The following is a 16,475-nucleotide window of genomic DNA, read 5'->3' on the forward strand; positions in this document are numbered from 1 at the left end:
CCTTTTTTCTGCTCCAAACACATGAAATTCAAAAACTGACTGTTCACTTGCTGCCCAATATATCCCACCCCTTGACAGGGGACTTTGTAATGCTATAATTAACGTGTTTCACTTCACTTGTCAGTGGTTTTAATGTTGTGGCTGACCAGAGTATATCTCAGTAACAAACTGGATGTGTCCAATCACACCAATAGTGCTTTTTTAACCTAAAAGCACATGCAACCTAAGTGACTTTTTTAACCCCTTAAGGACACATGACATGTGTGACATGTCATGATTCCCTTTTATTCCAGAAGTTTGGTCCTTAAGGGTTTAAAGAGGATAACAGCTCCCTATTTTTGTTTCTTATGATCTCATAAATAAAAAGTGATTCACTAGCCGAATAAGAGGATTCAGTTGACACTATAAGCTAATGAATGACCATGGGCATCATTACTCAGCTTCTGAAGCTGAATTCACATTGCCAGGCATTCTACAATGCTAAAGAGACTCAGAGCTTGGAGGGACCCAACTAAAAAGGCAAATCATTGCAAAATGGTTTGCCACATTACCGGGTAAAGGGCACAAGGGTATTCCTAGCATCATAAACACTACAGTGGGCTAGTTTGTTATAAAGGAATTATTTGCCAATTTAAGGGGCTAATCAAGATACCTTTTAGTTTGTTTGTGAAAAGTCTGGGTTCACGACTCCTATCTGTGAACAAATGAACACACACAAATCCAATGTATTTCTAGGTTCTGTCAAAGCAGGAACAACGAAGCCAGACATACAAAAACCTTATAACAAATACTCTCAAAATTGATTAATGACCTCAGACAGGGCAGTAAGACTGTCCAATCCTGAAGTAAGAGGATACTTTGACTCATATAATACATAAGACAGTTTTGACCATAATGCAGTGACTCACTATGAGATATGCTGTAGACTGAAATGACTCGGCTTAATCACTTACACAGTCTTTTTTCTTTGTTTTTTTCTATCAAAACAAACCTGGATACTCAGCAAATTATACAGCTGTTTGAGGTTTATCAGAGAGCTAGTCCTATGAACCAATGTACATGTATCTATCATCAAGTATTGAGTAAACGGTCTGATCTTTAGAACCCCCTCTGCAACAGCCGGCAGTATAATCAGACCTCTTTTGCGGTTTTAGCTCAACGTGTACAAGCACAAACAAGATCTTTGTGACTATTCCAGGAGTAATTATTTCCCCAAATCTGAGAGTATTTATAGCAAAACAGCTAGAGGAAAAAAACATGTCCAAAGGTTTTTCTAACAGGTGGAAGCCTTAGTACGGACACCCAAGAATGGTAATGCTATTTATTTAAACTCATTTTAAAGATGTAACATTTTAAAATTCATCCAAAAAATATTGTAATAACTCATTTTCAACATATTCAGATAGACGGCTTTGCAGTGACAGTTGCAGAGACCTCTGGTCTTCACACTTTTTAGTGGGATTGCTGAATCATAAAAAGGTCTTTTATGGAAAAGGTGTTTATGGGACACATACTACAGCCATTGTAATGGCAGACAGACAATGCTGTACAGTTTTGTATGTAAATAAATTAATGACCATCAACTGAATGGAATTCCATTGAATGTAAGCTCTTCTCCTTCATTAATTCATTCAGTATCCTAAATGGAAAGAAGAAAAAACCTACTACTTAACCCCTTAAGGACACATGACATGTGCGACATGTCATGATTCCCTTTTATTCCAGAAGTTTGGCCCTTAAGGGGTTAATGTACTTGCATGTTTCCAGGCTTGTATGTCACGATTTATCTTACAAAAACAATTAAACATATCAGGATGTTATCTATGATGCTCGCTACTAGTGGCTGGATTGTCCATTTAAAGGACTCAGATGTAAGAGATTTAGAATGGACTGCATCCAGCACAAGGCATGGTTTGAATTACACACTATGGAATTCAATGGTACATTTAAAAAAAAAAAAAAAAAAGAAAAAAAAAATATGTTATATATATATATATATATATATATATATATATTCTGTAGAAATGGAACATGACAAATTTTACAGTTTCACTGACTCACCATCCTCACACGTGAGAATATTGTGTTCTTGATAGTTCTAAAGAGGCAGTGAACGCAAATTTTGTTAAATCTAGAATCCTGTGAATAGACAGCATAGATTCTCATAGAACTTGTGCTAATCCTAACATGGTCCCATGGATGTCCAGTAGCTCATTAAAAAGGAAATGTGCACATACAATAGGGAATACTATTCAAAATACCAGTGTTGGATTTTCCATTGCCACACATTAAAATTATAGTTTGATTCTTGTAGACATGGGAAATCATCCAAATCTGCTTTTAATGTATATATCAGCTTAAAATGTTCAATGTATAACTTTAATTCGAAGAAGAGATAAAGTAAATTTTCAGAGCTTGTGTGTAGCAGCCCTTTAAACTCAAGACAGGTGATCTGAAGTTCCAGAATGTGCTTATGAGAAACTGCATACTGATGATAAGACAGTTGAAAACTGACAGGTACACATGTTACAGATTAGCATTGCTACATCCATCTAACTTTTTTTTCAAAATGTGTTTAACATACAAAGCACATTTTCCCCTCTCTCATGTCATAAATATTATGTCTCATAAAAGATAGAAACTGTTTTTATTTTGTATTTTGCAGTCTGGAAGGCACAAGACATGTATTGGTGATTTAAGCTTGGCACCATTGATAATCAGGCCGTCGCAAGAAGAAGCCAGCAAAATATTTTCCCCACTTTGCCAGTTTCCCTTTCTGCTCCCAAAGAGAGATAATAGAAGGTATCTGAAAGATGCTGACCAGTCTGCCTCCATGCTATATGCAATCTTTTAGGTGGAGAAAATATGGCTACACACAACCAAATTGAGTAGCTGAACTCCAATCCCCCAACTAGCAGTAGTGAGGAAAGGAAACATTAATATTCAAGGTACAATATGTCCTCAGTGGCTGGGTCAGTGGGACTACCAGATGTCAAACTATAGCCATTATCCAATGATTATGTATGAGCAAGGCTACTTCATTTAAATCAGCAAACTGTCTGGCAAAAAATATTTGTGTTTTTTTACAACGGCCTATTTGGGATTGAAATGGATCAAGTTGATGTATTGATCTTTTCTGCCTTTCCTCGGATACTACAGTATGTTGTATTTTTTTCTTTATATAGTTTATAATTTGTAATTAAAACCAAGTACCAATGTGCTGTCCCACGCACTGCAAGGTTTAACTGAGGGTAGCAAACAAGAGTTTCTGCTTTCCTGGAAGCTGTGACTGACAGACGCCAGGTAACTTGTCAAACATTTCCAAATGGTTTGACTAACAGAGTTTGAGTGCAATCCTGGAATCATAACAACTAGAGCGCACTGTAGTGGTTACAGTGTTTGGAGTGTGTTCCTTTAATTCGGTGTAATGTTAGATGGGGGTAATAAAAGCAAAAAAACAAAACAAAAAGTCAGAACATACTATTTTGTCCGAAGAGAGTCGCAGTGTTTTGCGGTATGATGTGTTATATCCATGGCTTTGATATTCTACAGGAACAGATTCATTTTTTATTTGCTCCAATTCCAATGATTCCTCATCACTTGAATTGTCGTCGGCAGGTAACCTATCAATAAAAACATTCATATAGTAGTTAATTATTTGTTGTTGATTTTTTTATTAATTTTTTTTTTTTTTAAATGAAATTTATTTCACTCTAATTTGGTTATCCAACATAATCTAATCCGTTATCTTTAAAGGACAACTGTCATAAAATTTTCACTTGTGAATTTTCAAGTATTTATTACATTTAACGAAATAATGATCTATTTTTTTAAACTAAGGCAAACAGATTTTTTTGGAGAAATATTTTCCCATTTTGTTTTTTTATCTGACTGTGCAGCGATGTTGGGTTAAAGTCTACGGTTATCTAACCACCTGCTGCTAACTTACCTGCTAATGTAGGTTCACACAGAGCATTCACAGGAGCAGGCAAGCAGTTGGTCAGCTAACAGTACAGTCGGACCCAACATGGCTTCACAACCAGATTAAAAAAAAAAATTCTTAAAATAAGCATGATTACATTTTATTAAATGTAATAAACGTTAAGCATGAGAAGTGAAAATGATGTGACAGTTGTCCTTTAAGTGATGATATAGAAAGTATTTTTTTTCTATATTTCTTTAGAACGTTTTTTTTTTTTTTTTTTTAATGTGATTACAATTATTTGCATAGTTATAAAAGTGCAAATTAAATAAGAAACCACAAATTCAAATAAAGAGTTTGAGGAGAGATTCATGCAGTTTTTACTTAAGCTGCATCATAAGAAAATATATTTAGAGGCATTAACTTTTTAAAAATATGTTTTTATTTTCTGTTATTAAATGTGGTATGGAAAGAAATACCATTGGGATGTGAAAAATACTTGGGATTCAGCGTGGTTTCCTCCCTGCTGTAACTGCCCTCATAACAGATATGGCCACGTATATAATTTTCTTTGGCAGAATAACCATAAGACAACGTAATTCCTATTTACATCTCTGCAATGTCCGCAAGCACAAACCTATCCTCACCATTTATTGCCCTTCAAGTTGTTACACCACTGCAATCCTCCCAAATGAAATCACAAATGATATGGTAGACTATACGTAGTCATTAAATTATTTAATTAAATAAAAAATAAAACGCAAAATAACATTAATGCATAATCTAGCTAAGCAACTAGTGTGACAGATATATTACACATCTGAAAAACTAGTGCAAAGTCCAGAGCTGTTCTAACCATCACACTCCATCCTTTGCAGAGTTTCGAAGCTCTGTGGTAGATAATAAAATGGACACTGACATTTTATTTAAGTGATGTTTCTTAGAAGGACTTCTTTAATATTTCTACATCTTGTATGGTCATAAACGTACAATAGCTTTTGACATGCTGAATTTGTTATTAAACTTAATATGTCAAACAGTAACACAAAGCAGGCTTAATGAAAATGCTTTCATTCTAAGTCACTGTTTATCTATTGTAAGACACATCATTTCCCAATGGAGTGAGGTTATTGAGCTACTTCGTGATTACTGCCAGCCAATGAGATGCTAACATGGAGCTTGTTACAGGTTTCCAAACATGGCAATGAGACAGGTTCTGGCTAGCAAACAGGATGGCTGTGTGAGATTTCTCCAGGAAAGAATTAGAAAACAAAAAAACAAAAATAAAATGTAAAAATTAAAACACTCAGAGGAACAGACAGTTTACTTTTCCGTTAAAACAAACATCAATAAAAGGAGCGCATTACAATCAGGAAATAAAATAAAAGTAGAGTGTGGGGAGACTGGTCACATTGTCATCCCCAAAACACTGTCACTCCCTCCACCACATTCCCATATCACACTCACCCCCTAATTCTGTCACTTACTCCCAATCCTTTCACACTTGCACCCCCTTCACCCTACCACACTCACCATATCACATTAACCCAACCAAATCATGTCACACTCATCCCCCATAACCATGCCACACAAACCCTCCCAAATCTTGTCACATTTATCAGCCATTGCCCTGACTCACTCCCTCCTCCAACCATGCCACAATAAACACAAGTCTATATGACTCATTCACCAACTATGCCACACCACTGTCACATTAACCCCTCAATCATGTCACAATTAATCCCCCTCACCCTGTCACACTCCCTCCTCCAACAATGCAACATTGACCCCCCCCCCCAACCAATGCACACTCACTGTCACATTAACCCCTCTAATCCTGTAACCGTTTCCATGCCTTGCCCTGTCACACAACCCCATCTCATTTATTCCTCTTGCCCGGTCACACTCACCCTGCCACTGTTACCGCTTTACCCACCCTGTCACAGTCACCACCATACATACATAGCCATAAAACGTAGCTTTGCCATTAACACAATGCACAAAGGCAGCACCTATACACACACACACTGCAAGCAACCAACCCCCACACACAGCCCCAGACACAAACACAAGCGCACAGAGATGTACATTCACACACTGACATTGTCAGACACACATGCACATACACAGTTAAACAATGCCAGACATTCACAAATACACACAGACCAATACACATCATGACTGTATGGTGAGGGGAAAAAATGTTGATTGTTTGTCCACTGACAAAGAAATGATCAGTCTATAAATTTAATGGTTGGTGTATTTTAACAGTGAAAGACAGAAAACAAAACAAATTCAGAAAAACACATGGCAAAAAAGTTATAAATTGATTTGCATATCAATGAGTGAAATAAGTATTTGATCCCTTATCAATCAACAAGATTTCAGGCTCCCAGGTGTCTTTTATACAGGTAATGAGTTGAGATTAGGAGCACTCTCTTAAAAGGAGTGCTCCTACTCTCAGCTCATTACCTGTATAAAATACATATGTCCACAGAAGCAATCAATCAATCTGATTCCAAACTCTCCACATGTCCTAGGAAGTCTGGAACAAGATTGTAGGCCTACACAAGGCTGATATAGGCTGCAAGTCTATCGACAAGCAGCTTGGTGACAAGGTTACAACAGTTGGTCGATTATTCGCAAATGGAAGAAACACAAAATAAATGTCAGTCTCCCTTGGTCTGGTGCTCCATGCAAGATCTCACCTCGTGGAGTTTCAATGATCATGAGAACGGTGAGGAATCAGCCCAGAACTACACGGGAGCATCTTGTTAATGATCTCAAGGCAGCTGGGACCATAGTCACCAAGCAAATCGTTGGTAACATACTACGCTGTTAAGGACTGAAATCCTGGAGCGCCCGCAAGGTCCCACTGCTCAAGAAAGAACATGTACAGGCCTGTCTGAAGATTGCCAATGAACATCTGAATGATTCAGAGGAGAACTGGGTGAAAGTGTTGTGGTCAGATGAACCCAAAATCGAGCTCTTTGATATCAACTCAATGCACCGTGTCTGGAGGAGAAAGAATGTTGCCTATAACCCCAAGAACACCATTCCCATCGTCAAACATGGAGGTGGAAACATTATGTTTTGGGGGAGTTTTTCTGCCAAGTGGACAGGACAACTACACCGCATCAAAGGGACGATGGACGGGGGCCATGTACTGTCAAATCTTTGGTGAGAACCTCGTTCCCTCAGCCATGCCATTAAAAATGGGTCGTGGATGGGTATTCTAGCATGACAATGACCCAAAAGACACAGCCAAGGCAACAAAGGAGTGGCTCAAGAAGAAGCATATTAAGGTCCTGGAGTGGCTTAGCCAGTCTCCAGACCCTAATCCCATAGAAAATCTGTGGAGGGAGCTGAAGGTTAGAGTTGCCAAACGTCAGCATCGAAACCTTAATGACTTGGTGAGGATCTACAAAGAGAAGTGAGACAAAACCCCTCCTGAGATGTGTGCAAACCTGGTGGCTAACTACAAGAAACGTCGGACCTCTGTGATTGCCAACAAGGGTTTTGCCACCAAGTACTAAGTCGAAGGGGTCAAATACTTACTTCACTCATTGACATGCAAATCAATAACTTTTTTTACATGCATTTTTCTGGAATTGTTTTTTTAATATCCATACCATTAAAATTATAGACTGATCATTTCTTTGTCATTGGGTAAACGTTCAAAATTAGCAGGGGATCAAATACTTTTTTCACTCACTGTATGTCTGCATTAGGCAATGTGTGTGACCCTGTACATCAGTGTGATATTTATCAATGGGCAAAACGCCCCAATGTATTTATTAATGGGCAAAACGCCCCAATATATTTATTAAGGGGCACACCAACGGTTGTATTTATTAATTGTAAAACCTACTGTGATTCATTAATGGTATCTGGCTTGGCATATATTTAATGGGAAAACTGACTGTCCCATGTTTTGTGGGACAAAGTGACACTGTTCAGCGTTCATGCACTTATATATATATATATATATACACACATACATACATACATACACACACACACACACTTTTGCTTGTGGTGTGCCATGCAATTCTGGGAAAAGCTATGGTGTGCCTTGGGTGAGAAAGGGTTGAGGAGCGTTTATCTACACCAATTTCCTATTCATTATGTTTTCATGATTCTTCTAAGTGAATAATAAGGGAAGCACTACATGAAAGATAAATTCTACTTTGTCATAATTACAAACATACAAAGAAAACGACAAAGAATTTGTTTTAAAGCAGTTTGCCAATTAGTAGCATGTGTCATCTATGCAAGATGTTTGAGAATACGCACTTTCATATAGGAGTTTCTAAGCAACAAGAGGCAACAACAGTTCAACGAAAACAGTCAGTGCCCTAACTGAAGATTCATCGGTAACAAAAACATCAACATCATTTTAATGTGTCAAAGAGAACTCTCAAAATAATAGCCTGTTATGCTACACGTGAATAAACTGTACTGGCAAAGAAAACCAGTACTTATAAGATGAAATTCATGGGCAAGGATCAATGGAAAATTCACAAAATATTTTACATTATGAACTTCGCTACCCAACATTTTAAGGAAAATTTAAAGACGTCAGCAGAACAAACCATGGTCACAACCAGTGCAAAATATAGAATAATATGGTCCTGAGTTCTATTTTCACATAAATCTTATTTTATACATTTTGGAGAAGACCAAACTAACAATATATGTTGCAAAACTGATAATAGATTTAGAGGATATAATTTAGGGGGAAATTATTACGCCTAATGATTGGCCTAGGAATATGAGGTCATTGCAAAGCATATGGTGCATCCTATGGTGCAATCACGTCTTCCTTATAAATATGCCATATTCCAAGATGAAATACCGGGAGTGAATATAATTAACCAGTTTTATGTGGAAAATATTTTTATAACCATAATCAAGTAAAACTGTTGATACTATTTAGATAAATACCAAATAATTTTATTAGAACTATTCCAGTAAGATAATATGTACAAAGTCCTAAAGAATACTTTCAGAAATACCAGAATTAAGTCGGCCTTCAATGGCCTGTCCGCTAACCAAAACTAAATATCATTTATATTATTTATCCTGTGCCAACTACAGCAAACTCATTCACTCTACTATTACTGTCCATTCATTGCAGATCTCAGCTATAAACTACTATTATCTATTACTTTCATATTGCAACTCCCACTAGCCAATGTATACGCAGTTACCAAAAAAAAAAAAAAACAAGTTACATCTACTACTATCTAGTATACCACCACTGGCTATCTGGTATAATAATGTAAAATGTATCAAGCACTCTTAAACATACCGTATATTTGATTGATCTTTTATTTCCAATGTTTGTTCAATGCCTGATTCGACATCCAGCTTCTCGTCTTTTGTGTCTGGCTGTTAGAGAAAAAAAAAATACATTTTGTGATACCCCAATGTGGAAAGAAAGTAGGACATTAAAGGACCACTCCACACCCCAAAAGCATTTCAGCTTGCTGAAGTGCTTTATAGGTGAGTAGTATCCTCATTTAACCCCAGTTTATAAAAGTGCTGTTTTCTACTAAAAAATCTGTACTTTTATAAATTAACTAGGGAACTACCCTAGGGCTGTCAAACAGCCAGGGAGGATTGCTTCCTACTTCCGTTAGCTCCCCTGAGCCAACGGAAGTGGCAGGCACGCTCTACTTGAGTGTGCCTGCCTGCCTCCCCCACACACCTGTAGACCAGCTTGACAGCTTCGGCCCTGAACATGTGACTGGGTGCACTCGCATACACACACGGTCTGGTATATGTGCATGCAACATTGTGCACGAACAGACACGCGCGTGCATGTGGGAACCAAGTCAGAGGCTTCTCAATGGGAAGCCTCTGGTTATTTTCTTGTGAACAGACTGATAGTTTCTTCCGGTGGGGGGAAAGGGGAGGGGCTTACAAAGGATGCAGTCATAAGAACGGCAGCTCTCGTAAGCTATTTTAAACTATATTTGCAATGAAAACATACATGAAATTATGCATGCATGTATTCATTTGGGGTAGATCTACTGAACTGTGGTTTTTTTTGGTGGGGGTTTGGAAGTGTGGAGTGGTCCTTTAAAGTAAAACAAACTACAGAGTTAAGAACCATGCACATATTTTATCAGATATAATGTTATACGTGATTATATCCTAATAAGCTGGAGACATTAATTAAAATATATATTTTTGTGTGGAAAATTCATAAAAGTGTTGATAAAACAATGACTCTAGAATGTCCGAGGTACATAAAAAAAATATACAGAATAAACAAAGTGAATGCACATGCAAACAAAAAAAAATACATATGTGCATGCACGATGCCAACTTTTTAAAACAATTGACACTACTATTTTTATTAATTAATTTATTTTAAAAGCGTCAACACATTCTGCAATGCTGGACAATAGTTGAATTAACAAACAAATTGTGGTAACAAGACAAGTTAAACACACAGGAAAAGAAGGTGAAAATCCGTTTTTATAATAGTTTGGGGTATTTGTCAATTGGTTAGCATCACATTGCTGAACTAAAACTCCATAATACTTTTAAAGTTTACGGGCTGGCAAACCACTATGACAGCAGTAGTTCCACACAAGCCAACGGGTGACTTCCCTTAGGTTGAAAACTTCAGGTTTAATTATTCATCACTATATATCCTTTTACATACCTGTTTTACCATGCTATCCTTCTTTCGCCAGAACCACCATCTTCCAGATTTCTTTGGCATTTTTTCTTTAACCCACGATTCAATGGTATTCTGCAAGATAATATATCGTTATTTATATATAATAAAAATCAAACAAACAAACAAAAAAAAAAAAACACGAGGCAATATCAGATTTGGGTTTGTGGTATCAGCATTACCTTAAAGAGGAGACTATATTTAAAAGAAGAAACACTTCCACAACAAGAGATAATAGTCTTAAATTAGAGGGGCAAAGCTTTAAAAATTATTTCAGGAAGTATTACTTTAGTGGACGCATGGAGGGTAGTGGATGCATGGAATAGCCTTCCAGCGGAAGTGGTAGAGGTTAACACAGTGAAGGAGTTTAAGCATGCGTGGGATAGGCATTAAGGCTATCCTAGATACAAGATAAGGCCATGGACTAATGAGAGTCTTTAGAAAACTGGGCAGACTAGATGGGCGGAATGGTTCTTATTTGCCGTCACATTCTATGTTTACCTTAGGTAAGTTTTTCTGAAACACTTGCAAGCTCAAGATCATAGGTGCTGCCAAGACCCAGTTGTAATACCTGTTAAAGATAGACTTGTGAAGTTCACAGTTCAAAGACATTCATATTAAAACATCACATGAAGCCTGTACTGTCAGAAAATACAGAGGGAAAAAAAAAATAGATTTTAAATAGTGTGTAAGTTCTGTTTTCTAATCTGGTCATTTCTTTCAACTTCTGTTAAAAATGCAAAAAAAAGTATATTAAAAAAAAACAAAACGGATTTTTCACATGCATTATCAATTCCTTAAATGTAGGCCAGAATAGCTGTGAAAGCGACAATACAAGACTATTCTATTACGTGTGCAGATGAAGGGTATATTCACCTAAATATATGCCATGTACTGTCGCCAACTAACAGAATACAAATTCAAACGCGTCAGAGAGCTATTTAAAGAGGGAGATACAACGGAAATAACAAAATTTGCAGTGATTGTAACATAGCTATGAATGTTGCAATAATATCCCCCACTGAAAATCCACAGCTAATGAAATAATACAAATTATAAAAAAAATATATAATAAAAACATTTTACCTGTTGGAAATCTGTACGACTAGGTTAGGATTGTCAATAATTCCTGGGTTCTCAGAAAACTGTTGGTAGGTGATGATATGCTCCTTAAATTTTTCTGTGGGTAAAAAATAAATTAAAAAGATTACACTATGCTAGTGGGTAGTCCTAAAAGAATAGAACGCATCCTGTCTCAGGTAACAGTCTCTTGTTCTTTTGTTATTTCTACCTATCAAAATGAAGTCTTTTTTTTTTCCCCAATAAATATTCGAAAATAGACAAAAAATAAGGGACAGAAGCAAGGGACTTGTCATTTTATGCAAAGGGAAGGAGGGGTCTGGATTATTTAATTCAATGGTAATGGAATCCTAAAATACTCATTAATAACATATCCCATGGAAAAGTAAAAATAGAGCCACATATTGTAACAAAGTCACACTTCTGCGACACTGCAGCTGTTCCCCGATTGTTACATAACTAGCAGAGCTGGGTTAGCTCACTACAGTAGCCAAATTCCATGATGTAATCTAGACCCCTGGAGAGGTTTCCATTCCATTTACAGTCAGCACATGTATTTTAGTGAAGAACATTGAAGATATTCAAGCAGTTAATAGCTGCCACCAAAGGCAGAAAAAATAAATCATGATGAATTTAGTATGCTATTCTGCGAAAGCACTGTCCATTGTCAGTTCTCACACTCACCTTTGGAGATCTCTCCATTTTCACTGAGGCCTCCACAAAGAGAAAGTGTAACATCTGGCAGGTCCATAGCCGAATCAGAGAGGCACTCGGTACCACTGTCAGCAGCTGCACTGCCCACGGACTGTGGCGACTGTGAGCCAGACAAGGTTTCAGACTCAACCCACTGCCTAGAACCAGTATCGGATTCACTAGAAGAGGACACAAATTATGTTCACCACAACCATATCCAATATGCAAACATAAACACAAAAATAAAGGGGATAATCCAGGGATTCATATAAATAAATAACATTCCCCAAGCATAAATAAAAAAAAATAAAAAACAAGAACTAAAATGAAGTAGTCAATAAAAGAAAAAATAATAATAAAATAAATATATAAATATATATATAAATATATATATATATATATTGATTTGAATTTTAGATTGAGCTATAGGTTATGTTATTTATTAAACAACCACCTATGATCTGAAGGGTGAAATAATATATCGTAAATCAGAATGATTGGAACTTACTAACTGCATTAGATTGTGTTTGGAAAAAACCTTTGGGTTACACGATTGTGGGATCTGGGTCATGTAAAGATGATGTAAAGATATTTGTGCCATTTTATTCACAATTTCAACCTGCGCTGTATTTCTGATCAACATGTGAACATAGCAGGAAGAATAAAAGGACACTAAATTTTAATGATTATGGGAAATTATTGACCAATATATTCCTTAAATATACAATAATATATGAGAACAATAATATTTTAGGCACCTGTCAATCAGCAGAATAGGCAGAGGACAAGGTACAAAAAAACAAAAACATGTTATTTTGCTTCAAAGTCTTATTTTATGGAACACTCCCACCACCATAGCATGATGTAGTGGCTATAGTGCCAATTTAAGTAGTTCACTACAGCCTACAGGAATCATTCTGTCTAATACTGGTGGTGCAAGTCTTAGCTCAGGAGAGCCAACAGAAGATCCTAAGCAGCAGCTCCTAGTTTTACTGGCTTCAGAGAGGTGTCTGTTAGACTCAAATTAAGAAGTCAAAACGTTCTGCTATTTTGGAGTTTTCCTTTAATTAACGTCAAGTAGAATGACAAAATTGAGATAAAAGACGATGTACCTTTTGGGAAAATAGAGGGCAGCTACATCTGGTTCCAAAACATTTAGGTCATCCAAATAAATATCACCCGGTCCCTGATGTTGGCTCCTTTTACGTACACCTGTTTGTATTTAAAAGAAAATGGAAAATCTATTTTAGCCGATACTTGTAAATGCAATCATTTTTTAGAAGTAGATCCATATAAGTGCTACCAACCTTTCTTCTTGGACGGGGAGTCTGACTTTGATAAAGGCTTCAGCTCAGATACTGTATCAATACACTCTGTAGGCAGCTGTTCATCTGGCACTGATGGGGAGCTGAGATTGCTCTCAGGAGTAGAGTCAGAAGGCTGGTCTCCATCTACTTGAATGTTGATAGAACAAGGACGAGGCTCTGGCTTTAGAACAGTAGTGCAAACCGAGTCTTCCATGGAAACTTCATCACCCACCCCAGTCAATGCCTCAGAGCTGATCACTCTGAAATGTGTATTCTCAGATGGGGTGATTGTGGCTGTTCTGGGATGCTCTATTTTTTCCTTCTTGTAGATCTTTAAAACATTACAAAAACATGTTCGATTCTTTTAGGAAATGGTTTTAAAATTACAGTATTACAGAAACATTACTAATGTGAGTGAGCACGTCATAGACTTGGATAAAATACTGTGTGGTAGTCTTGCAGTTTGTTTTCATATAGGTTACAATGAGAATTCCATAACATTATACACAAGAAAACAGATCGTTATTCACCTTGGTGGATTCAGGGAAACCTCCCCACGTCCACTCCATATGGGGTTCTGCCCTGTGCATGCTATCTGCTGGCTTCACTTCCAACTCCGAATCGCTCTTTGGCCCCATGGATTGGGAAAATTCACTGAGGAGCAGAAGACAATTATTTTCAACTAAACATTGACAAAGACCCCATTCTGAGTTAAAACATCACTGGGTTTATCTTTTGATTGCGGACTAAAAATATTGATCACATTTGGAGCTATAAAAATTCATGTTAGGTTGAATAGGTTTCCTGATGCTGCATTTTAAGACTTGTCGAGAGTCTACATTGACCTGGTTTAAGGTTTGATCCCGTAATTTAAACCACGTATTTGGATTTGGGATAGAGTGCAGGTAACATTTTGTTTTTAAGTTTATGTTTTAAGTATTTGGGTTGATGAATACTGTAGTCATTTCTACTGCCCAGGAGTAGTGGGAGTTTAACTTCATTTTGTGTGTTCGTAGGTATATTACTCTACAAATGTTTATATACGTTTTATTTATTTCATTTTTAATTTCCAAATCATTGTGGCAAGTCTAACTTCTGTTGATTGAGGAGACTAAATGTTTTTACCTTTCCAGTGGCGACCAGTCACCATCAGAGAGAGCATAATGATCTGACGTGTGACAGATAAATGATTCTCTGTATTCATCTTCCTTGGGTGTTGTGCTCAATAGGGACCTTAAAATGAGAGGGTAAAAAAAAAAAAGTACATTTTTTGTAAAATGAAAAAGTTACAAGACAAATAACTACTTTTATTTTATAGTAACAGCAATAATTGCCGACACATCATTAGGTACACAGGTACCTACATTCCCGCTAGTAAGGTCATGTTTAACAACCCATGATGCAAAGTCATTAGACCAATAGTGACCACTCTTTTAGATTGTCAGATAATTCCTAATGTCCGAATTTCTTGGCAAAAATATATTGGGTACATTAATGTTAAAATACAAGTGCTAGGGGTAAGCAGGGGTTTGCAACCTTTGGCAATCCAGATGATGTGGACTACATCTTCCCTGATGCTTGAGTGTCAAAGGTTGCCTACCCCTGGGTTATGTGAAGATAAGAAGGACCTACTATGTTTTCCTGAATGTAAATTCTTATATAAAAAAAAAAAAAAAAAAAAAGCAGAATTGCTAAGCAAAAACAATGTTCTACCAGGTTGTTTTTTTTCTCTTTTTTTTTCTTCGTAATTCGAGTGCCGAAGACAGGCCAATTGAGGACCTAATCCACATGCACCACGCGCACATCTAACCTTCCCTATGGGAAAGCATTAAATCAATGCTTTCCTACAGGGGTTTTGAAGATGCTGTACGTTTTAATGCAAAGCGTAAGGACGTCCAATGTCATTTCACACAGTTAACACGTTTCTCTAAGTTAAAATGGTCTGGGTGCCTATAGTGTCCATTTAAAACAAATGCATTGTGTATTGTCTTCTTGTGCAAGAGTTTAAAGGATCACTATAGTGTCAGGAAAACAAACTTGTTTTCCTGACACTATATAACCCTTAGGTCCCCCCAACGGCAGCTCCCGAGTGGAGCGGAATGCGCATTCAAACAGTCCATAGTAAAGCATTTCTCAATGCTTTCCTATGGACGTTCTGCACGCTGAATGCGATTTTCACATCCAGCGTCGCAGAAGCGCCTCTAGTGGCTGTCAGGAAGACAGCCACTAGAGGCTGTATTAACCCGGCAATGTAAACATAGCAGTTGCTCTGAAATCACGATAAGATATATGAAAAGGTTAAAGAGCAATGATGGTCCTTGGAATGGGTTGTAAACACATCTTATAAAAGGAATGCTGTATATGCAGAGGTCTCAACACTGGCCTGCCTACAGAACTCTCTGCACCTTAGATGCTAAAATTAGATGGGACATGTGAGATGCAAGAAGAAGAAGAAAATAAATACATCTTTAAGATGGTGACATCGAACATTAAAGTAGTTTTAAATAGCTGTGAATTTAAGGCCAGAGAGGCTTAACTGAAATCATTGCTAACTTTGTCCACTTACGGTAAGCTATTTTGACCTTAAATTTTAAATTCACTTTGAATTATCACTTTAGTGAATAACCCAGACAGAATCTCTAATTTCCTGTAAAGCTGAAGAGATTTGTATGGAGCAATAGATTCAAGGGAGACACACAGGAGGTGTTTTAAGAATGCGTACTGTCAGATGTGTTTTGACAGTACAATCACACATTAAATCTCCACGAGATTACAATAT

General features: G+C 37.0%; 1 protein-coding gene across 3 annotated transcripts in view; it reads right to left on the reverse strand.

Annotated features, from left to right (window-relative positions):
- Positions 1 to 16,475, reverse strand: part of LPIN2 (lipin 2) — a 67,858-nt gene that overhangs the window by 10,014 nt on the left and 41,369 nt on the right. For all 3 annotated transcript variants that reach the window (XM_063451509.1, XM_063451510.1, XM_063451508.1), the window contains exons 5-14: positions 14,822 to 14,929; positions 14,227 to 14,350; positions 13,697 to 14,027; positions 13,502 to 13,601; positions 12,381 to 12,568; positions 11,703 to 11,796; positions 11,118 to 11,187; positions 10,602 to 10,691; positions 9,237 to 9,316; positions 3,482 to 3,623 (exon numbers count right to left, since the gene is read on the reverse strand). In XM_063451509.1, coding sequence (XP_063307579.1) covers positions 3,482 to 3,623; positions 9,237 to 9,316; positions 10,602 to 10,691; positions 11,118 to 11,187; positions 11,703 to 11,796; positions 12,381 to 12,568; positions 13,502 to 13,601; positions 13,697 to 14,027; positions 14,227 to 14,350; positions 14,822 to 14,929 — 1,327 coding nt within the window. The remainder of the gene's footprint in view (positions 1 to 3,481; positions 3,624 to 9,236; positions 9,317 to 10,601; positions 10,692 to 11,117; positions 11,188 to 11,702; positions 11,797 to 12,380; positions 12,569 to 13,501; positions 13,602 to 13,696; positions 14,028 to 14,226; positions 14,351 to 14,821; positions 14,930 to 16,475) is intronic.

The sequence above is a fragment of the Pelobates fuscus genome, chromosome 4 (genome assembly GCF_036172605.1).
Source record: "Pelobates fuscus isolate aPelFus1 chromosome 4, aPelFus1.pri, whole genome shotgun sequence".
Lineage (NCBI taxonomy): Eukaryota > Metazoa > Chordata > Amphibia > Anura > Pelobatidae > Pelobates > Pelobates fuscus.